This window comes from Parasteatoda tepidariorum, chromosome 11, assembly GCF_982258835.1.
Source record: "Parasteatoda tepidariorum strain Cologne lab strain chromosome 11, Ptep-v5.0, whole genome shotgun sequence".
In the NCBI taxonomy this organism is placed as follows: Eukaryota; Metazoa; Arthropoda; class Arachnida; order Araneae; family Theridiidae; genus Parasteatoda; species Parasteatoda tepidariorum.
The window spans coordinates 13,453,413-13,479,264 of NC_141765.1; the positions used below are offsets into that span (position 1 = coordinate 13,453,413).

The 25,852-nt window shown below is 28.6% G+C and overlaps 1 protein-coding gene across 1 annotated transcript in view; it reads right to left on the reverse strand.

Moving 5' to 3' along the window:
• LOC107442988 (potassium channel subfamily K member 1) overlaps window positions 1-25,312 on the reverse strand; it is a 57,852-nt gene extending 32,540 nt beyond the window's left edge. The window contains exons 1-2 of the mRNA XM_071187798.2: window positions 25,032-25,312; window positions 1,787-1,927 (exon numbers count right to left, since the gene is read on the reverse strand). Of these exons, the coding sequence (XP_071043899.1) occupies window positions 1,787-1,927; window positions 25,032-25,206 (316 nt within the window). The 5' untranslated portion in view covers window positions 25,207-25,312. The remainder of the gene's footprint in view (window positions 1-1,786; window positions 1,928-25,031) is intronic.
• Between the last annotated feature and the right edge of the window lie 540 nt (window positions 25,313-25,852).

Below are 25,852 nucleotides of genomic sequence, written 5' to 3' on the forward strand. Positions count from 1 at the left end.
AATGAAACGGAATTCGAGATGAAGAGCTAATAGTTAATAATCATCATGGTTAAATGGGTGATTCTGACGAAACATGACAATTCACTGTCCCTTGCTCCAAGATCTAATACTATAATACTAAAAGAACTCTTTTTTTTAAAAAAAAATTAATAAATAGCATTGCTGTTAGCATTTTAAAATGACTTTTCACTAGCATTGACTGTTTTGTATACTTAAAAAATTTAATTGAATAATATATATATATATATATATATATATATATATATATATATATATATATATATATATATATATATATATCTATATATATATATATATTATATATATATATATATATATATATATATATATATATATATATATATATATATATATATATATATATATATATATATATATATATATATATATATATATTTTTTTTTTTTTTTTTTTTCCCGTTGGGAATGATTTGTGTTAAGTCAAAAGTAGAAATATCTGTGCAGGAGTCTGCATCGGTTTGACCTTCTATTACAGTGAGTGGTGGACAAACTGACCCTAATTATCCTAGGAATCATGAAGTAACATTGCTCAAATAAAAAACTAAATGAAAATTAAGGTATAAAACTTCTCCCTCTAATAGTTGTTATAGATAAAATAGTAATAATGATATAATGATTAGAGAAATTTACCAACTATTGCCACGGACTACTCGGGTCAAGGTTGTTAGGATGCTCCAACTGCTTGCTCAGCAATCACTTTAGGAATTAATTGAAGAACAGATTATCTCCATAAAAGCTGATTCGGAGAAGAAGAAAAAATGATTTCCACGGCGGAAATGAATGGTTTTTCCACGGCATGGCCAATTTTCACTGAATAATAACTTTCGGGAGGAGCCAATTTTCTCATATTATTATTTTGTCAAAACTTAGTAATAATCAAAATGTAACGAATTGCTCTCTAATAGTCATTTTTGTGAAAAATGGGCATGGTCCGTTCTTTTTCCTTGGTATTCAATTATTTTCTGACTGAGAAACTACAAGTAAGCGGAAGTATTTCTGCTTCAATCTTGCCAGCTTTACAATTAATAGCCATAGTATTTACAGAGCACTCAAAGCCCAATGAGTAACTGCTTTATATCACAGAAAATTTTGTTACACAATGACTGAAGTTAACCTGGTAGCCAAAGTAATCCCAGTTGACGGTAGTCTTATCGTCTCAAATTTAGTCTCATTCGACTCTACGTAAAAAACCGACACTGGAGGTAGAAGATCTTTTTATTACTCACTAAAAGGATCGAATTAAATATTTTTAAAACAGTCTTTTATAGGTTATAACGTTCACTATTATCTTAATAAACTTTATTTATAAAGACAGGGTTCCGCTGAAAACAGGTTGATTATTTAGCGCTCGTTAGCCGAAAAAAAAATTGAGAACCACCGTAGTAATGGATTTGTACAAGCGATTGACGAAATCAAGCACAAAAAATTACTTTTGCTGATTTAACCTATCATTTATAACCTATTATTATGATCTTGATTCATGACCTTCAAAGTTACAATCCGGAAATTGTATTTACAATCCGGATATTGTATCTCCGCAAAAATTTCTCAGAATTGCGATTGAACGTTAGGGACTTCCTACTTTTATTTTTGTCATATCTTTTGGGACACTAATAGGACAAATCAAAGAATATTTACACATAAAGTTAATATCACTCACAAATATATTTTATCTGTTATTTATGATTTTTTAACTTTACAAGTATCGAAAAGATTTAAAAAGTGAAAAAAAGTAAGATGCTTACCTATTGTTGTAATAACTGTACTAGAGAAAAATATTGACTGTCCAAAGCTCCAGTTTAATTCGTTGCTAGCGTTTCCAGCTGCTGAAACTCCTCGATTGTTGGCAGCAATAATTTTCACAATAAAATGTTCTAACGCCTCATCTAAATGAAACATTTCGCAATAAATAAAAGAGAATATTTTCATTACATTAATATGAATTATATTAGTAAATTGCTAAATGAGAAATTTCCTATCTATTGATTATTTTCAAAAACATTTCAAGACATTGAGACCAGTACATAAAAGAAATAATATGGCATCTGTCTCATAATAATTATCTTGTTGTCAATTATTATGGAACAAAGCACCTATTGCGTGACCTGTAATCACACGCATGAGGAATAACATTACACATACACGTTAGGGTACAAAAGGGAAGGAAAAAAAAATCTGGAATAACTTTTGCTCGAATGATCGAATGTGCTAATTTTCACATACCAAGAGTCAATTTTAATGATTTAAGGGTTCATCTCAAATATGCTAACTCTTAATGAAGTTATGAAATCCGACACTAAATTATAAAATTATGTTATAGAGACACAATATTATTGTTTAGTGCATATATCGTTTTATTTATAAAATAAAAAAAATCGTTGTTGTTTTCTTTCATAGTAAATAATTTGAATCAACTTCACTTCTCTCACAAGATGAAAAACAGTAGAATGATTCTTATTAAACTAGAAGTAGAGTTTTATATAAATTTTCGCTTAATTTAATTTTGGTAAATATCCAATCTAATTAAAGAACTGTATTTTTTAAAGATTGATAATTTTAAGCATTTATTTCGCAATTGTAGCTTCTTTTAAGATAAAAATATAATTATCTTTGTATCTATTTCTTTTTATTTATATTGACTTTCTGTTTATAGGTTGTCCTGTTTTATTAACATATATGATGTTTATTATTTATTATCTATGGAATTTTTTCTATTATATATTTTTTCTATGACAGTAAAAAAAAAGTTGTTTTGCAGACCTCTTTCGTAGTAAATAATTTGACGCTATTTCAATTCTCCTCACATGGGATGAAAACCCTAAGAATAATTCGTAATAAGCTGGAAGTAAAACTTCACTTCAGTTGTTCTTTAATTTCTTCTTCATTTTTAAATTTTGGCAGACATCCAATCCAATCAAAAGATAAAATAATTTTTAAATGATTCCCAGTTTAAGTATTTAACTCATAATTGTAACAGTTAAAAATGTAGCTACCATCTGCATTCATTTCCTTATATTTAAAACAAACACCCTCAATGGAAAAAATCTTCAGGCTCGAGATCTTGATAAATATATATTTAAATTTTTCTTATCCTTTTTCTTTCTTTCTCCCCCCCCCCCAGTTTCTCTTATTATTTTTCTCCCCCCCTTTTTTTTCCCCTCATATGTCTGTAATTTTCCTTTGTTTTATCTTCATTTTGAATTCATCTAATGAGTTCTGTTTACTTGCAGCTTATGCGCAATAAATGATACTTATTGTTTTTCTTAATTTTCTTCGTGTTTTTTTGTATTTATTTATTTTTCTGTATATATATATATATATATATATATATATATATATATATATATATATATATATATATATATATATATCAAAGTTAACTCTGTCTTTCGTCCCTTCAGTGGGTCGATAAAAAGAATACCAGGTGCGCTTAAGGACTAAACACTGGGGGTTCCGCTGTCTGCTGACCAGCAAACCAGAACAACTGCTCCTGCACCCCAGAGCCAAAGGTCAAGAAAACTGATATGGGCACAGTAGGCCTTGGCTCTCGATAGGCTGTCGCGCTGCTGAGTTTCTGTATTTTGGCTGTATTTCTGCCTGAAGCTTGGCCATCTGATTTTTGAGACATCGTATTAAATCTCGAACGGTATTGGGAAGGAAAGAATTTTATCGCTCGGAATTTAAAGCTTCGAGCTTGAACAGGCTTTCAAAGATAAGTATGATCTGATGTATATTTTAGAATTCAAATAGAGCGAAAACTTGTGGCTGAAGCTCAAAGGACGTTCTTATTAGACAAATTGATTTTTCTCTTTCAACTGTCTAATTAGACAATTGTTTTAATGTCTCTTTTGCTTTTCCCAACCTCAATTATGGTTTAGACTTTGAAAGAGTTTCTGATTTTACAACTTAATCAATAATTTTCTACTCTAATAAGCATTTTTTTTTACTTCCAATTTTTCATTTATTTATTCTTTTTGCAAGAATTTGGTACATATATATTGAAAGTTGTCATTAAAATAGAGGTATTCAAGATGCCCATACGACACGCTGCAATACATTCTGACATACCGATTTGTATGCAAGCTATTTACGAATTCTAGTTCATTAAAAATAAGCACGATCTGTATTATTGGCAATTACAAAGAATCACGATGTAGGTAAAAGAAATCTTTTTTCACACAGTTGTAAACAATATTCTCAGATATTAGGTTATTTATTCCTACTCAGAAAACTTTGGTATTAAAAGTTAGCGTCATAAAGAAAACTACCATTTCGTTTTTAATCCATAGACGCATTGATGTTTTAATTAGAACGTCTGCATTGAACAGTTCATTCCTATAGTGATCAAAATTTAGTTCTTTTTTTTTATTTACATAAAAATCACATCGAAAATAAGCGTCAAAAATCTTATCGTTTTCAAAATAAACTGCTTCTATTGATAATGACTTGCATGATTTATTAAAAGTTTCAAAGATATTTTTTAAACCATTATTTATAAACCTATCACACTCATTATTTTAAATCTAATTGCTATGAAAATGTAAAATTTGGTTATAAAAATTTTTTTTGTTTTTCAATTAATTCAATAAATCAATTAATTCAACAAAATTAATATCAATTACTTCAATAAATCTATTAATTCAGCCAAATTGGTATTAATTCAATAAATCAATTAATTCAGCTAAATTAGTACCAATTAATTCAATAAATCAATCCATCCAACTAAAAAGTTTAATGTTTATTTAACGTGAAAGAGTATAACAAAAAAAGAATTTAAAAATATAAATTTTTAAAAGCTAAAATTGAAGTTAAAATTTAGTTTGAAGCTTACTAAAAATGATCTTATCATTTATCGTTGCAAGCAGCATTAAAACTTTTATATTGTTAATTTTGTATAAAAATGTTTTAAACCATTATTTCCCTGAACTGCACATTAAATGTGAAACATTTTGAATTCCCTTTGAATGAAGAAAGAGTGAAACGATCGTTCTATCCTAGATTCCGAAATTATCATTCTGGGGGTCTTTTTTAGTCTTCAGTAAATGCTTATAGTATTTTTGTGAATTCATATTTTGTGCATAAATTCATGTTATAGCGTCCTTCTTCGTTTGCCCGAAAGGGATCGTAATATCGTTCTTAAACTGTATCATAATATGGAAACCGGAACATAAATCAAAAATAATAACTATTGCACTCTTTATTTTAAATCTATTGGTATAAAAAAAATAGCCCTGGTCATTAAAAAAAATTATACAAAAAATTTAATTAATATTTTTAATAATATATAAAATCTAATATTATTTTGATTATTAATTACCATAATTTATGGCATTCTGATTCGGGAAATTGGTTTGTTTGAACTCAGAAGTTAATACATAACTTTTCACTCCTAATTTTCAATGGTCTTTAGCACCAGCTCAGTGTAAAATATGATTTAATTTAGATTAGGAAATAATATCAAATGGTATCCAAAAATAGAAATAATTTTTAGTAAAGAAAATATAGTTTTAATGGAAAACATAAAACAAAAAAAAAGGTAATATTTACAGGTATATGCAGTATGTTTTTAAATACAAACTATGAGGGGAAACCGCTAAGGACTCCCTGTAATGGATCAACCTGCTCTCTAAGTTTGTAAATGAAAAAGTGGAGTTCAGAAACATCCTATAGTTTAAGTTTACACTGAAGTAATATTTCTAATAGATATCATACCGTGAATGACCGAATGTCAGCTTTCACCGGTGAATGTCAACAATCGCTATGTCCGAAATATTTGTTGTATCCGATTTGATATTAATTTGTTCGTTAATATTATTATATTCATTCGATATTTCTGCTGAAGATAGATTATGAGAAACATCAGTGTTTGGAGTACCGGTGAAATACATACCGGCAGTGGCACTGAACCTTAAAAAACATTGATGTAGGGCATACCGAGCAAATGTATAATGGGCACCTAACTAGACCTAGTATATATTTCGGACATTTACCAAAGCGACTGTCAACATTCACCGGTGGAAGTCCACCCATTTCGATCATTCTCAGTAACATATACAGCAAAAAATTTTCTATAAAAAGAAAAGTATAATAGAGTAATATTTAGATTATATATCACTATAGTACTAGATTAAAATCTTCATTCGCTTCAAAAATATACAGTTTGAAAATAACAGTCTGTTATTTCTATTCTGTATATTTTTGAAGCGAATGAAGTGCTTTATTAAGTACAATATTACCGTTTCAGTTTCTTGGGATTATTTATCGAATTTAGATTGTATGTTTTACTATATTTGAACGCTTGCCAAATGTCTTTCAAGAAAAGTCTTATGTCAAAACTTTTGCGAAACATAAACTAATGCAAACCTAATCCCTTGGGCCTAATTGGCGTTGGTCTATTGAGTGGCGTTGGTAGCAACAATTCTAACAAGTTGAGGGCCTTGACACGCCTTAGAAATTTAAAGAAATTTGGTGTATTATATAAATACGACTTTAAAGTATCCATTCCTTAACACTAGATTGCCTAAGGAAGTCATTTTGACTGATTTTAATTTCAATTAGAAAAACAACGATGTATATAATGACACGATTTCTTAGAATTTTGTGCAACATATAATTTTTTTATCATTAATATTTACTAATAACTTGTTATATAACTGTAAATAGTGTAAAAAAAAATTAAAAATTAATTTTAAACAAATTTCTTTACACATTATTTATGCTTTTACAATCCTGCCATTTTGACTGCTGTTGGGCAATATAGATATATATACTAAGTTTCAGTCTTTCTAGTGTTAAAAAAATTTAGCCACAGTTTCAACCTAACCGACAGCGCAGAGGCCTTGACGGTAAAGTACTTTATTTGACGCCGTTTGCGGTTCAAATATTGCAAGTGGTATCCTTTTTTTTTAAATTTTTTTTAAAGAAAATTATTATTATTATTTTTTATTATGTATTACGCCGACCAGGTGGCCGAGTGGTTAGCGTGTCTGACAGCGGAGCCGTTGGTCGTGAGTTCGATTCCTGCTCAGGGCATGGACGTTTCTTTCTCTCTCTCTGTGTTCTATGTCCTTTCACCTTTGTGTGTGTGATTGTGTGAATGTGACCCGCCCTATAAACGAGTTTGTGGTTGTGTGACGTGGGCGACGCTGCTCCACCGCCGTGGTGCCCACTGGGTGCCCACTGGGTAACGAGAAGAGAGCAGCAGTTCTGGCATTTCTGTGGCCAATGGGACAATCCCCAAGTGCCGCCATTAAAAAAAAAATTATGTATTACAGTAATAAAAATTTAAAAACAAAAAATTTTATTTTATCATTAGTTTTCTTTTAATTGTTAGATAGTTCTTGATATTCAAAATACATTAATAGTTTATTTTTTCATAACTATAATAATAAATTTTATAATAAAAACATGTATTAAAAGTGCTTATAATAATGGATTGGAATTTATAGAATAATGAAAGAGAATAGATAAGTGAAGTGTGTTAAAACTTTTAATTATATTAGTTACTGATTATACCAATAGAATTTATCCATAAAAATTATTATACCCATTACTTTACCAAAAATTGAATTAATACTTTGTTTAAAGTATCAAACAATATTTACAAATTAAAAAATATTTCAATAAATAAAATAAATTTATGCATATTTAAATTAATAACAGTAAAAGAATAAGAATAAAGTAAGAATATTAGTAAAAACGGAACTCAGAATGTCAAATGTATTCGTCATCACATCTAGGCTAACTAGTCCAGCGAGCAATTAAAAAAAAAGATATCGTGAACAACTTTTGCTGTAATGATGGAATTTTCACGTTTTAAATGGTTCAAAATCTAATGGTTCAATCTAAACGGTTCAAAGGCTAATATATGCTAATTAATAAAGCCTCAAATATGCTAATTACTAAGTATGCTAATTAATAAATAATTGAATGATCAGGGATTTTCCACTAATTTTACTTTGTTCTGGCTGTCCGGTTAAAAAGTAGTGTAATTTTCAATACTACAAAATAAAATGTGTGGAAAACCCCTGATCACATTGAGCTTTATTTTAAAAAGTACAAAAACTACAAAGAAAGTAGCTCGAAACTTTTTACGTTTTTAAGATATTCATATTAGACTTTTTTCGTTGGTTGCCACATACGATTCACTACAAAATTACGAGAAAAAAAATTCATATTTTTTTCGCTCATGCTCAGTTCAAAAGAACTACTTTAAATACTCATATCTTGCGTAGTTTTAAGCAACCCTTTCAAATTTTAAAGCAAAATTTTTGTATTACACTTTAAATTGCTCCAGAAATTTGTCTTATCTTTACTGAATATTCTTTAAAATTTAGAAAAAAATATAAGACAAAAACATTAGTTTTTTTCATATATATATAGTATATATATATATTCATATCTCTGTAAATATTTCAGCTAGGCTTATGAAATTTTATGCGGTAGTTGCAAATAAAAACCAAACAGATACAAGTTACAAACTTATTGCTTGATTTTCTGAGATTATTGTCCGTTCCTCAAACCTTTGAAAGCTTTAAATCTTACTGCTATCTTGTTGAAAGGTTTAAATCATATTGAGTCCCGCAGTGGACTGATCGTTAAGACACGGTTCCCAGCAGATCACCGAAGTCAAGCATCACTGGCTACGGTCAGTGTGCTGGTGGGTGACCACTTGGATCAGTCTGCGTGGTGACCAAGGGTGTGCGGTATTGGTCCTCGTTAAACTGTGCTACCGTAAAGTGCTCGACTTCGCGCGCAGGTCGTCGGGCTACCGAAGCGGGGGTGCCATCCCTTCCGCAGAGGATCAAAATTGTGATGGCATGTCTTCGGATCATCCTCCGGGATGTTTCCCAGACCGTCGCCAATAGCCCATTGTGCAGCTCTAGTGCGACGTAAAGTAACAACAACAAATCATATTGAAAAATCGCATGAACTAAACAACTCTAAAGTTAAAAAATATTTCTTGAGAAATTTAAGAAAAGTAAAAAACTGAAAGTGTCTCCTCCATTATTGTAGGGCAGTGCGACAATAAAATTCGGACAAAGTTATTGCATCATAGAACAGAAGTTAACTAATTTCTTTTTAATCTATGTGTTCATTGCTTTTTGTCTACTATTTTAATTATAAAATATTTTATAATATATTTCTCAATTTAGGTATTGTTTTTTGACTTTTTTGCAATGTCAAGCAAAAGATCTACTATTTTAGAATTGTTTATGGAAAACGACAGTTTGAAATCGCTCATTTGCTCTGCGCATTAAAGTTTGGTCTCCTAAAACTAAAGCAATCGCTTCTGCTGGATGAGAAAGATAAAAGATTAAAGACTATCTACATAGGTTAAAAACTTACAGCCCATTGCTGAAAATTTCAATGCGCGTTTGCTCCTCTACATCGCTGTAAAAAATGGTCCTTTTGAAACCAATTAAATTTATTTATTAGTAAAAGTCTATTCTAATAACTTTTATTACATTTTGTTAATTTATTTATTTTTAATAAAGTTATGTTGAAATTGTTGGTCGGATTTTTGTTGCCGCACCCTGTATTTATATATTAAGGAATTATAATTAAGGAACACATTATATATATATATATATATATATATATATATATATATATATATATATATATATATATATATATATATATATATATATATATATATATATATATATATATATATATGTATATATATATATATGTATATGTATATATATATATATATATATATATATATATATATATATATATATGTATATATATATATAAACTGCTGTTTGTAGAAAATGCAACACCATGAAGGAATCATCAGAATCAAATGAAATTCGCAGCAAATGTCAATTATAGGATATTATGCAAATTAATAAAGTTTCAGAGCCATCGCGCGTGCGTGGCGCGCGCAGCGCCCTCTGAATTGATGCTGAAAGCGTATAAATAAAGTGCTGTAGCGGGACGTTGAAAATAGTCTATGATTATTTGTTAGTGGCAAACGTTTAGTGAGACCTGAGTATGCCTCCACGACGGAAGAATAAGAAATTCAAGCAACTTACGGAGTTTGAACGAGGGAGGATAATCGGCCTTCGAGAAGGACGATTTTCCTATCGCGCAATAGCAGCTCGTATGCAGCGGAACAGTTCCACAGTGATGCGAGTTTGAAAGCAGTGGACCGACGAGCACCGAACAACTCGAAAAACAGGCACTGGACGACAGAAGGTGACGTCAGAGCGCGATGATCGACACCTGCTCCGCATGGCGGTGAATGATCGCACAGCTTCCTCCAGGCAGCTGGCAGCACATTGGTCTACTGCTACAGGTGTACAATTGTCGGCTTCGTCAATTCGTCGTCGTCTGCTGCGCCGTGGATTGCGTGCAAGGGTGCCATTATACAGGATTCCCCTCACGGCGGATCATCGACAGCTGCGTCGGCAGTGGGCTCTTGAGCACAGAGACTGGCGAGCTGATTGGCACCAAGTTGTCTTTTCAGATGAATCACGCTTCAATTTGTGGACCCATGATGGCCGTGTTCGTGTTAGACGTTATGCCGGTCAACGCTGCCTTCCTGAGTGTATTATTGAACGACATAGTGGTCGAACACCCGGAGTTATGGTCTGGGATGCGATTTCGTATCATGGACGATCCAATTTGATACGAATTGAGGGTAATCTCAATAGCAACAGATACGTCCGTGAAGTGCTACAGCCCGAAGTCGTTCCTTTCCTTCAAGGCATCCCTGGAGCTATCTTTCAGCAGGATAATGCACGCCCACATGTTGCGCGGACTGTTAGAGACTTCTGTTCAGCACAACGCATGCAACTTCTTCCTTGGCCTGCTTATTCGCCGGATATGTCGCCTATTGAGCACGTGTGGGATATGGTTGGTCGGCGTCTCACTCGTGATCCGCGTCCTGCAGTTTCCAAAGACGAACTTTGGTTGCGCATACAAGCGATATGGAATTCTCTTCCTCAAGCAGATATTCAACATCTGTTTGACTCCATGCCACGTCGTATAGCAGCACTTATTGCAGCGCGTGGTGGCTGCACCAAATACTGATTTCGGACGCTTAATTTGTTTCTTTTGTTTTGAAAATTTCATCATTTATTTGTATCAGTACAAGTCGTTTCTGCATTAAATTTCATTTGATTCTGATGATTCTTTCATGGTGTTGCATTTTCTACAAACAGCAGTTTATGTATATGTATATATATATATATATATATATGTATATATATATATATGTATATATATATATATATATATATATATATATATATATATATATATATATATATATATATATATATATATATATATATATATATATATATATATATATATATATATATATATATATATATATACTAAATGGCAGGCACTTGGGATGTATTGTCCCATTGGCTTCATATGCCAGGAGTGCTACTTTCTTCTCGTTGCCCAGTGGGCACCTGTGGCGAAGCCACGGCGGTGGAGCAGCGCAATACCTCCTAGATGGGAAGAAAGCCGAAGGACGCAAAACGATGACTCATACAGTTAGGCCCAGATTCGCTGATCACTTCTGACGATGACGGGTTTTTTTTTCTTCCGTTTCTCGACACTTTTTCGTTACTCTTCTACTAATTTTTACTTGCTACAAATTATTATATATTTTTTTTTTTGTCTAGATTAAATGTTCTTAAATTGTGTAAAAATGCTTAATTTATTTGTTTTCAGAAATGATTAACAATAAAAATAAAGCAACTCTAACAAAAATAACTGATGTGTGAATGAAAAAAATATATTTTTAAGCATTAAATACCAGTTTTATTTTATAAATTGGAAAATTTTATCTAGCTTTTTGTTTTAAAAATTATATGGATTAAAAACAAAGAAATATATTTTTCAAGGGATTTTGCACATTTATTATTATTATAGTTTTGACATAAAACTAAGAAGGGATCTAATTTTTATAATACGATACTTAAATTTTTAGTAGATGATTATTTCGGATTTTAATGATTATGTTTTGCATGTTATTAGAACTAGAAATTGTATCTAAACAATGACATAAAATGAGCTTAGGAAAATTTAGAAAATCAAATGCAGTCTTCAAACAAGGTTTAGATAGAAAAAAAAACATATCAAAAGCATGATTATAATTTGTATTTTTTTCCTGTGGAAGTGTGATTGTTAGAAGTGATAAATTAAAATAAAGTAAGCAACCTTAGATAACAAATATTTTATTAAGTAGCAAATTCAAAAATCATAAATAAAAATGTAAACACAAATTTTACTGAAATATGTTAAACTTTGAGTGACATTTAAAAAAAGTATAATTTTTACCCATCACACTAATAAATTAAAATAAAGTAAGCAACCTTTGACAAATATTTTATTAAGTAGCAAATTCAAAAAATGATTAATAAAATGTAAACACAAATTTTACTGAAATATGTTAAACTTGGAGTAACATTTAAAAAAGTATAATTTTTACCCATCACAACCTTAGATAACAAATATTTTATTAAATAGCAAATTCAAAAAATGATAAATAAAATGTAAACACAAATTTTACTGAAATATGTTAAACTTTGAGTAACATTTAAAAAAGTATAATTTTTACCCATCACAACCTTAGATAACAAATATTTTATTAAGTAGCAAATTCAAAAAATGATTAATAAAATGTAAACACAAATTTTACCGAAATATGTTAAACTTTGAGTAACATTTAAAAAAGTATAATTTTTACCTATCAACTTAGATTTTTAGTGAATTTCATAAGTGTTTTTAATTTTCTTTCTTTAGCTTTTGAATGGGAGGCATAACAAATGCTATCATTTTTCAATTTACAATAGTTATTTAATAAGATGTTTACAAATTTCTTTACAATACAATGAATGACAACATCTGAAGAATGTTCATTATCACAATAATCAAAATTTAAGTGTTTCTCTTCATCATTCAATACAGCTTTGATTATGTTTAAAGAAATAATTCTCTGATTATGAACTTTTAAAAAATTTTCTTCAAATTCAGTTAATAGTTTTGAAATAATTACATAAGAGTACAAACCAATAGTTATAACTTCCTCCACAGGGTACTTTAGTCCACCACGATCTTGATGGTGAATCAAAATGTTATTTTCATGATAAAGAATTTCTTCATCTCTTGTTAACAATAACTTACAAAAAGGGCAATTTTTAAGGGATTTTAATGTTGAATGAACGGCATAACCAGCAAGGTAAACAATAGCAGGCATAATTCTATTAGATTGTTGCAAATCCTCTTCTGTTACATTTATTTCAAATTTGTTATTGCATAGTAAATTACTGTTAAGAAATTCAGATTCGTTCTCAATATTGTTTAAATCTATTTTAACATAGCCAAAAACATTTGATTTTAAAATCAATGGCAAAGTAGATTGAAGCCTCAGCTTCATTTCTGATTCATATAATTGAGTTATTGATATATCATACTGGCCGCCAGCTAATTGTCTATATTTACCGAATCTTGCTTCTAAACTATCAGTTTGAAATTTACCTGCCAGTATAAATTTTAAACCTAACTCTTCAGTGCAATAGCGACAAATTTTTTGTATGCCTTGTGTTGTTAAAGATAGAGCTAAGTGAGTTTCTGAGGTTAATCTACCAGTATCAGAAATAGCTTTGCCCCATAATGATAACCATTCAAGAAATGCGCTTAAATATCTAAAAGAAAAATCGTTTAATCTCAAGGGCTTTTGATATTCATTCCTTTTATGAAATCCTTTAGTTACTGTTCTAACATTCATAATATCCCACCAATTTACAAAAATTTCTATAAATTCTGCTGTTGATATTAGATCTAAAATATTACATTTTTCCTTAAGTGAATTTATAGCTCCTATTAACTGTCTATTGAATATATTTAAAGCAAGTTTTACGTTTTGTCTTTCAATGTTAGAAGGAAAAAGAGATTTTGTAATCAATGTGGGTGCATACTTAACCAAATTAGACCTTTCAAATTCGTGTAACTTACGTAAAGCTTGAAATGAAGCAGTTTTTAATGGTACATTTTTTACATTATCATTAGTGTCAATATCATTAGTAACATCTACCTGAAATTCTGGATAAAACATACAAGAATTATAATTTTTTTGATTTAGCCAATTGTTCCTAACACACTTAATTATATGAACACTATCAATAATAAAAAATAATTTTCTACTGCTATCAAATGGGTGTGGATATTCAACCTGAACTTTAGGAGGTGTTGAAAATTTGGACATTGCCTTGCGGTTTATAGAATTATTGTCACTTATGACACAAAATGTATGAAAACCTATAGTTTCAAGACCAATTAATGTCTTTTTAATAAACTCATAGAGTGCATCAGCATTCACGGTTTTTACTGGCATTATTGCTACAACATCTTTGAAACTTGATTCCACACTCTGCACCATATAAACATAGGCAGAGTTAGCAGCCTCAATAGAATTATATGATGCTCCTAATATATCGCCACCCTTAAAGTCAAAAAAAGGTTTTAAATGGACTTCATCTATCATAACAGTAACGGTTTTATCTGCATCAGTTAAATAATCAAATTTCTGTTTAATGTAAGATAAGAAGTTTTCCTCAGTGGATTCATTTTTAGGACTAATATCATATGACATAATCAATTTTTTTTATAGTTGAATGATGCGGTAGAATAACATAACCACTGCTTCTCAAAAAATTATATGCATGAGGAGATATAGATAAAAACAATGAAGAAAAAATGAGAAAGTCTGTAGAGTATCGGTTTTGATTTTTTTGAGTAAAAAGTAAAGATAGCTGCTCTTTTAGAAAGTTAATACCTAATTTTTGATTATCTGAGCTTAAGTTTTTCTAATTCTGTAAGTTGGACAGTTATAGAGTTAATAAGATTTGGAATATTATCAAACTTTAGATCATTAGACTTATTTAAATAACATAAAACATTTGAAATTTGCTGAACATTACTGATGATTAGAGGAAATGTTAAATCATGAAGTTTCTTAATCTTTACATTATCAATAAAAACACTTAAAGATAGATTTTGATCAACTATTACAGTAATATATGTGGGAACCTGATCAACAAATTTGATTTTCACAAAAGAAAAACTATTTTCAATACTTACCGGATTAAAAACACCATTTAAATCCACTAAACTAGATTTTTCTATCAGTTCAATTAGAGTATCTACTTTAAATTTTACATTATGCTGTTCATAAAGTTCTAAACTTTCAGCAAGGACGCTTTCCAACTGGCACATTTCTATTCTTTTTCTCTTTGCCTCTGGCTCTTCTCGAATTGGCTCATTTTTGGTCATATATTCTGGGCATCCAGGAAATATAGATGGAATAGCCTCCTTTGTTAACCTTGGTTGTTCATAGGGCACAACTGTTTTCTTTCCAGTTTTTTTCACAAACAAATTCCACAGCTTTCCTAATGTCATTTTCCTTGAAATGCATCTCACATACCTATAAGAAAATGAATACATTATTTATATGTGCATTTAAAATAACTATTATATACTATATTCATGCATGAAAAATTAATAGATTTTTGTAGAAAAATTAAGAGATTTAAATTTCAAAATCAAATAAAAAAAAATTTGCTTTAAGCAGTTACATTATATTACGGTCAAACAAAAATGTTTTAAAGTTTGAGCAAAAATTTAATAAAATACTAAAATTATTAATATTTTTATAAAATAAAACTCTATAAAAATAACTATATATATATATAAAAATAGCTATATAGTTATTTTGTCATTATACACAAAATTTATTACAATAGTTTCGATATGATTGATAAGAACAACTTAATTATTACGATTAATTTATCCACAATTTAAAATAATTTACTCTAAGTAAAAATATAATAAAGAATCATAATTACATTTTCAAAAATAAAAACAAATATTACTCACTTTAGAGTTCTTTGTAACTTCAAAATCTCTTGGTATGGCGGCAAGTCATTTCTTACGTAATTCTTCATCTTTGGGAAATCCGAAAACAGATACTTTTGTACCATCAACTTTGTAATTTCCTCTACAGTTTGGTACACAGCATTTAAATACCATTATTCATAACACTAAGAATTAAATTAATGCTGAAATTTATAACATTTGTAGAATAAATATAAATTTTACGAAGAACGTTTACAACAGAACACCGACGGTTGTTTACAAATTCTAATAAAAAATATTCGCCAATTGGCTGAATGCGTACACAGGTTACAATACTTCAGAATATCGCCAATGGCTCGTTTGATCAGATTCGGATTTTTTCGAAAAAATAGCTACCCTGACTGGTTTTCCTCTGGGCCTAACTCTACTACGTCATCATCGCCTATAGTAACCCGTTGTGGGGCTTGATTCCTCTAGGAGGTATTGAGCAGCGTCGCTCACGTCGCGCAACCACAAACCCGTTTATAGGGCGGGTCATAATCACACACACAAAGGAGAATGAACATAGAACACAGAGAGATAGAAAGAAACATCCATGCCCTGAGCGAGATTCGAACCCGCAACCACCGGCTCCGCAGTCAGGCACGCTAACCACTCGGCCACCTGGTCGGTGGAACACATTATATAAGGGCATGAAATTTTAAATCAATAATAATATAAATGATCAGAATAAAATTTTTGCTCACCGCTATTTGCACGAAAAATAGAACCAATTTTTACAATGTTAACAGGTGTTGGCAACCAAAACAACGAAAGTATTATACAAAATTAGGAGCTCTAAATTTATATAGATGCATCTGATATTTTTCGTAAAACTGACAAAATGAAGCATATTTACAATTACATTTTATCGAAAAAAAAATAATTGTATTGTTATCAACTTAAAATAAGGTTGACATAAGGTTTCAATAGCTCCAGTATATTGCACAGATCATTAAAAGTTGTTAAAATAAGAGAAATTTAAATTAAAGAGTTCTCATAACACTTTGTACAGCGCTTCCTTTCGAGTCTAAGATATCATTTATCAGTTGCAGCCAAACTCTGTTATTGCATTCCTATTTATAGCGTGTAAACAGAAACTCTCAATTCTGGATCAGATATGGTAGTTTGATTTGAAACAACATTTTATAACACAAAACTTACTTGCTGGCCTTAAATATTCAGTTGCTAATGGCGAGTTGACGAGAGGAAATTTTGTGCTATGCCCTATATATAAACGATCTGATCATCATATTTTGGAGACTCTTATCGTGCAAACTTTTCAGCTTCATGATTAATGGTATCTACGTTAAGGTATTAACGTACAAAACGTAACGTCGTATGGGGTACGATTTTAAGGTATTGTTACTTCTCGGGAAATATTCAACTGATCTATTGATAATTTAGAATATTTTCTATAAAAGTCTTATTAAATTTAGTTAATTATTAAAAATTATTTTTTAATAGAAATTATGATTAGGTAAATGAGTTTTTGCAATTCTGCTAAAAATCTTTCGATTTTCAGAATTACGTCTACCTCACCTCTTTTAAATTTAAAAAAAAAAAAAAAAAAAAAAAAAAAAAAATAAATATAAAACACAATAAAATCAGCTATATAAACAAGAAGTATCAATAAATTATTTGTCAATCTGTTATTTCCGCATATTTTCAAACTTTTATAGTTAACATTATTTTATTTTAAAATTCATTGCCAAATTAAAAATTTTTTTTTTATTAAATTTAAACTATTAACTTGCATAACAGTTTTAAAACATCTAATTCATTCAAATATGCAAATCTGTTAGAAAAAAACCAGTGAATAAAGCTCAATGAGAAAAAAAAAATGTAGTAATTTGTACTAGTCCTAAATAGTATCGATTTATTTCTAGTGTCTCGAAATAATACGATATTTCGTTAAAAGATCTTTTTTCTATTCAAAGCAGCTGGTCTCTTATACATTGTCCTTTCCACGCAGTTGCAATCAATATGCTACCACCTCCCTAATTGTTATGCTGGTTCTTATTTAGACATTTTTAGAAGCTGTTTTTGTGCCCTAAATAATGAAACAATCGAACGTTTACTCATTCTTCAAAAAATGCATTCTGACATTCAGCTAATTTAAAAAATTCTCGACTAGACTCATATATATATATATATATATATATATATATATATATATATATATATATATATATATATATATATATATATATATATATATATATATATATATATATACATATATATAAAGTGTAATGAATTCATGTAAATGCTTATTCACTTAAATAGTAGACGGTAATTCAGTTTTACAGCTTTAAAATACTTTTTAATTAATTATATGAATTAAAGTAAATAGTAATAATTATTATTTGGTGTTGAAATAATAATTTTTTCAGTTGCACTTCTTTTATAACTACTTCTGTAGCAACTACTTAGATTAGCGATCTTTTAGCACATTAATAATTGTAAAAATTAAAGTCAATTAATTTAACGAAAAAGCTGAATGTTTATTTCATGGGAAAAATGCTTAACAAAAAAGTAAATTTTTTAAATGAAAAAAGATTGCGAAGGGTCCGTTTTTAAGAAAAATATTTTGTAAAAATCTCTTTTTACTATAAAATGATTTGCTAAGGGTCCGTTAACGGGTCCGTATTTCTCCTTAGCAGACCTCAATTTGGAAAAATTAAGAAATCAAGAATTTCCCTCCTCTATAACTATAAGCTGGCAGCGCTCTTGGCTACGAGATAAATTTTACGCTGGCATATCAAAATATAACAATAAAAATAGAGAAGAGCTTTTTAGAAACGAAAGCGGAAATTCTCGAGGAGGTGACGCAAAAAAAGTTGAGGCTTATCGAAAGCAGCAGTTCCTAATTTTTTTCGGCTGTGGAACCCTCGATCGACCTTTTGGCGGAACCTCGTGATTTAATGAATAACTTTCACCCGATTGTTAGCATATTAATTGATGGAAGAATATTTATTATTATGAAAATATGTAATGATCTATTCTAAATGTTATTTCGGTAATATAGTGAATTATGGGAATTTGTTCATATCGTTTCATTAAGATTAGTCTTAAAATTTGGTTTTATGCTAGACAATTAAATTCACAGCGGCATCTAGTTTAGTTCTTAATTTGATTTCAATGCATGCATAAACTGAAAAGGAATAAGCTGAAATATGGTTTCCATTAAAATGAAAACGAATAACGAAGAAACGAAATAAATTAAATGTTGAGAATGGTTATCAGGGAAACATACTTCTTCACTGCTGAGCAGGGGCGTGTTTAGGATTTAAGGCGGCCCTGGACGAAACATTGAGGCATTTAAACATGGTTAGTAAAAATAATTTTTTTTTTATTTTTTTTGTTTAACAAAGTATATATTAAACATTGAATTCTTAAAATTTCAATCAGTGTTTTTTAAATTGTTTCCGCTTTAAACAATAATCAAAACTGTAACAAAATGCGTAAATGATATTTAATATTATTTAACAATACTACAACTAAAATTCTTAATACCACTAATAATAAAAAGGTCAATATTATTATTTAATTATTGCAAACTAATTATTGAGCAAAGGAATAATCCTTTTTTTTTTATCAAACCTAAAACGTTAATGAGTTGCAAAATCAGAGAACTAATTTGTTGAGTGGAAAAATTAATTCAGATCAGAAAACATTTTAAAAAATAAATTAACTTTGACCGAACAAGTTTTTAATCTTTATTTAAGAGTAGATATCTTTATTACATGTTTAATAAGTTTCAAAATTACTTGTATTGAAATGTGTATAAAATTAAATGTGTATAACTGAAGTATATTTATTAATAATAAAACAGCAAATTATTTTAAATACTTCAATGAGCACATTAAAATGTGAAAATGACATATAAAAAATTATAATTTAAAAGTTACATACTTATCTACATTTAAGCTCTTTATAATATTTAGTTTCTTAATTTATCAACTTATTCCTTGATTCTATGAATAAAACATTTATTATCAACATTTTATATCAATGGTTTATTATCATAGCCTTAAGTATAATATATTAGAGAAAGGAGTACTGCATGAATAATATTTTTAAATAAATCTATGGTTAAAAAAATCATGTGATTCAAATCAATTATTTTTAAATTAAATATTTCTAAATCATGTCAACCCTATTTTTATTATCTTAACAATTTCCTCTTAAGAGATTGTACTCCACTCAAACTCATAGACCGGTAATAGTTGAAATTTTTAATATAATAAATTTCTCTGACATGTTGAAAGTGGACAAAAATTATACGTTGTTATTTCAAAAATTACACTCCTGATATAAAGGAAGATTAACTGAAATGAAATTAGACACATTTTGAAATATAAATTATAATTACACGTAGCAATTATCTATCCAAGGAATAGTAAAAATATATCCAAGATTTAGCAAATGCAAAGAAAAAATTGTTATAAAACTATTAATCAGTACTGAATTTTTGGTGGTCCTAAATTTTAGCGGCCCTTGGCAGTCGCCCTGTTCGCCCACCCTTAAGCGCAACCTTGCTGTTGAGTTTGAAAATCACTCGATGCGAAATACTAATGGAATTTTTCATAAATGCATATCCTTTTAATAATTTATTTATTGTATTGTTTTTAAAAACATTGTTTTGAAATTTCTTTTTTAAAAAGTATTTCAATTAAATAATTACATGAAAATAATGGAATAATGGATTAAAAATTGGATATAAACTTAATGGCAGGTTTCAAAAATCACAACTGGTTAAAAAAAATTCTGACTCTCAGAACCCCTGAATTCCTTTTCAACCTAATGCTTTTCAACTAAAAAGACTCAAAATCATAATGAATTTAAAGTTTCAAAGCACTGGTATTCAAAGCGTTAATATTAAGTTGAGTTTATGATGTTTCAATTTTTACTAAGTTTTTACGTCTTTTGTTATTTGAAATACTTTTATATTATCTTTTGAGTTTAAATCAAACAAATTCTGCTGTATTCTAAGTGTATATCTGAAAATCCCGAAAAATTTTGTGTCGACACTGTTTCCTTATCTTTATTGCTCAGATGCCAGCTAACTTCCAGTTATGGAACAATTGAGGCGCATAAGAAATATAACATGCTTAGCAAAAGGAAAAAAAAGAGAATTTTGTATCTTCTTTTGCTTATTTTATGCATTTACTAGCTGCCTTCGGAAGCGAGCTGAAACCGCTTGACACAATTTCCAATAGAAATAAGGTTGTTTTGAAAAAACACAGTGCATTTAAATTATGTTTTACTAATTTTTAAAGGTGCTCACATTAATGTTCACCAATAATTAATACTTACAGCTCATCCTGAAACGCTTAGAATACGGTTAGTTAAGGATCCTCTTCAAACCGAAAAGAAATTCTATTTCTTACACGTTAATCTATGGACATTTATATGAACCGAATTTCCTTACTTAATAAGTAACTAATTAATATTTTTTTTATATTTTTTTGCCTCACATTATTCATTGAAATGTGTTCGTGTGATCCTAGTTGGGAAATTTTAAATTGTAAGGTTTTAAGCATTTTTAAAATTTTTTCAAATCTATAAAAATAACTTAGAATCTTTTAAAACAAATATGCTTGAAACTTTAAAATTCAAAATTTGTTAATTAGATTCAATGCAACATATTTCAATCAGAATAATGTAACAGAAATATTCAAAAATACAAGTTATTGTATTTTTGAAAATAAATATACTATATTACTAAATAATAGCTTAAAGAGAAAATTATATGAACTAAATAAATTAAGTTCATATAATTTTCTCTTTAAGCTATTTTGGAAGAGGTAAAATTCCTTAACTGTCTGAAAAGCATCCTTTAGACGTACAAAGGAGCTAATACAGGCATTTCTTTAGCATGTGAACGGATATCAACAACTAAAACTAATCAATGTGCTTTAAAAAATTTTAATTAAAAACAGTCTATCTAAAATTAAACCTATAAGAAAAAAAATGAAAAATTTTATTACAAAAATTCTAATCAAAATTTTGACAATCGAGATGCCTGGTTATGAGTTCACACACAGATATTTTATTAATCTTATGAGTATAGATTTCTTATTCCCACAATTTATTTAGTTTTCTTCCTAATATTTTCGTATCTTTTGAGTTTATTTTAAAACCGAAATGAATATTGTTATAAAAGTTTAATCTTTTATTATTATTTAAAAAAAAACTGCATAAACAATATATTTTGAGATAGTAATTTTTTCTGTATTTTTAGTCCAATTTTCAATTACTGATTCGTAAATACTTCATTTAATATGCAATTTGAAAAGTTAAATTAAATTTCAACTGTCGCTGTCATTTTGGCTAATCTGTGTTTCTAATTTTGTTTCTTATCTATAACCTGAAATATCCTGGATTTTTTCGACTTCTCAAAACTTCTTATTATGATATGAAATAGTAATAAATTACTTTAGTAATTAAGGAAAGAAATAGATCAAAGTTCTTAGTGACATTTTAGAGAATTTAACAAAATGATTTCAGCTTTAAAACTTATACGTTGCTCTTTTTTTAATTACTTCTTTCAACATTTATGAAAATATAACATACAAAATAATGGGGTATAATAATTTGCTCTTAAGTCTTTTAAAGAGATTTTTTGAAACATTTTTGATGATTTGATGATTAGAGAGATGATTTTGAAATATTTTTGAATATAATTTTTTTTCGTTCACACAACTTAAAACTTGTTCACTTTTTGAATGGGAAAGACATCAAGTTAATTTTAAAGCTACTGTTAGCAAATTAAAAGTCACATATCCTAAATAGCTTTAGATATAATTATAGCATTTTCTTGTACTATTTTTTGCATAACATCATACGATACGAGGTGTCCACCTAATTTTCTCAAAAAATACTAATTAATATTAGTACAAAATCAGATTCAAAAAGTAATTTTCTTAAATAAAAGAACATTTTTTTGACGAATGTTGAATTTTGCATTCATAGATAACAAAAAAAAATTAGAAGCATATTTTTTTTTATTAAAAGAATTCTAAATGCGTGAAGATAGAATGATTAGACATTGCCTTAATTTCTTGTCAGTAAACATTAAAATTGGCGAAATCTGTTCATTCCGACACGCATGAAAAAATTGATCGCATCTTAATGTTTTAATATGCTGGCAAAAGAAAGAAACTCTAAGGTTGTCTATTGTAAGTTACTAAATGCACTTGCAATGTTCCATTTCAAAAACATTGATTTAAAGACAGGCGCTTACTAAGATCTTCGACCTTTGAGACATGCGATATTTACAGACTTGTAAAAATAAACGAATGTGGTATATTTAAATAAGATTAAAACAAAAACTTTTTCTGGAAAAAACTCAATTTCTCTAAAAATGTCACAGTAGTAATAGTTATTTAGCTGTGAGAAACACACTAAAAAAAATGGGACGAAAGAGAAATTAATTTTTGTTTTCTCTTATTATTTAATCGTCTCCTATTATTTTTTCAAATTTATGGTTGTTTATTATGTGTGTGAGCAGTTATAATTTCTTATTATTGCGTATAGTAATATGATATAGGAATGAATTTTTAGGGAAAACAATGGCAAAAAAATTAATAAATCAAATATCGGAGTCAAATTTTTGAGGAATAAAAAGTATTATTTTCTTATTTCATTATTCTTTTGAAAAAAAAAAAGACCTTCAAACGTAATTTTCATTATGTTTAAAATTTTTATTTGTTTTATTGTTTTCAAATTTATGATTATTTATTGTATGAATAGGCAGTTATTATAACTTCTTATTATTACGCATAAAAGTATGAAATAATGTGAATTTTTTTATAACACAATTGCAAACACCAAAAGAAAAACTGAAAAAGAAAATACTTATTACTGACAAATTTAAGAATAATATGATTAGTATATTTTGTGTTCATTTCGTTAGTCATCTCAAGAAATTTTTGAACATAATTTTCATTATTTTTTATTAAAAAATGTTGTGGTAATCTCTTTTGTGTATTTATCTATGCTTCTAGACAGGTTAAATCCCATACCCAACCAAAAAGAAGCAGGAATAATTTTTGATCGAATGATAGGATTTTCACATACTAAGATGCAATTGTAATGGACCAAAAAGCATACTTCAAACGTGCTAATGAGGCAATTCTACCTTTTAACAACAATTTGACACAAAAAAGTACTTTCTTTGAATAAACTCTGAACATACTATCCAACGGATTATATGTTTGAAGTTCAAATTTTGGAGGCAATTTGAAAACATAGTTTTTTCAGGGCATAAAAGGTTTTGTGCCCAGAAAGAAATGTGTGTTTTAAAATAGCATTGCAATTTTTGAGAGCCTATTAAAATAACGTATTAATTTCCAGACGTATCAATTTAAAAATTTGCACGCTAGTAAGCATCGATTTAATTATTGTTAAGATTTAATGAAACATAAATGAAAACAAACTGACATCACCTGTTGTTTGAAGTTCATAAAATGAATGAATTAATAAAAATAAAATTTTTCAATAAATATTTGAAGTTTAAATCTTTTCTTTTATATATATATATATATATAATTTGCTCCAACTCTCACAAAACTAAAAAGAAAAAAAATTTAACACTTAAAAAAACTTTTTTATTTTCATAATTTTTTTTTAAAAAATTAAGAAAAAAGTAGGTTAAAATAGATTTCTTTAATCGTATTATTTGCTTTAAAGTAAAGGTGACAACTACAATGTACCCTTTAAGTATTCATAAATTGGAGATAAAAAATAAAGTTTTTTTTCAAAAAATAATTTTAATTTAGACTCATGGCCAAAAATTTTAATTAACAACTTGTTGTCCTTCGATGACCCCTCGATATGGACACGGTGAATGTTTCTCTTTAAAGTAACATATTTTGTTAATGTATGTTTAAAAAGGAATAATTAAATTAAAATTGAAAACTTTTATAAAATGTCTACAAAAAGAAGAAAAAAAAAGACTTTTTATTTTACTTTTTTTTCCGAAGTTATATGTTTGGACTTAGATATCACATTCATAATTTTATTTTGAAATTTTATGAATGAGAAAGGTCTAACCTGTTAGGCAAGAATGATCTCGCATGAACTTTGCCCTCTCATTTTGAAGGTCACGAATAATGCTAATTTCAATAGGTGCTTCAATAGCTGAGAAAATAGAGGCTCCAATGACCAAGAAGAGCAAATAAAAAGCAGTTAGTATTGCTAGCCGAAAGTTACTTCTGCTTATGGCCATTGTGAAGGATCATTCCGAAAGAATTTCAACAGGAGTTGTTTGCTGGCCGATATTACTACCGGAAGACAGCAATGCGCATTACACAGTCGTGGCGACCTCTTCTGGCGCGATAAGGGGTTTAGACAGAAAGTAACCCAAAAATTTATATCTCGGGGTTTATACAGCCCTCAATGGGCTTTATATCTTTTTTCATCTTGATATTGAGAATTTCATATCTTCACAGTTCGTTCGCTATTAGTAGTTTTAAAATTCACAACCATTTAAATTTTACCCTCAAAAGCGCCCGCAGGAATTTTCCTTGGCAGGGGGCGATTTGCAAGTTCTTCATTAAAATATTTCCAAAAATTGAAGATTGCTACTTTTTTTTGTTTCAAGAAAATATTTTTGTATGAGCATATTTGAAATTTTTTTAAACAATTTCAATTCCATAATTTGAGCTACTAAACTCATAACATTTCCAAAAAAAAGCCAAATTCATTCAGCCAAAAAAAATTCGATTTTTGAGAAGAAGAAAAATTTAGATTTTTAACAAAATTAAAATTTTATTATGTGAAAATAATTTAATAAAAATCATACTTCTTAAAAATGGTTTAAATCAAATACGAGTGGCATTATATGTTTTTATTTTGATAACTTTTTGTTTTAG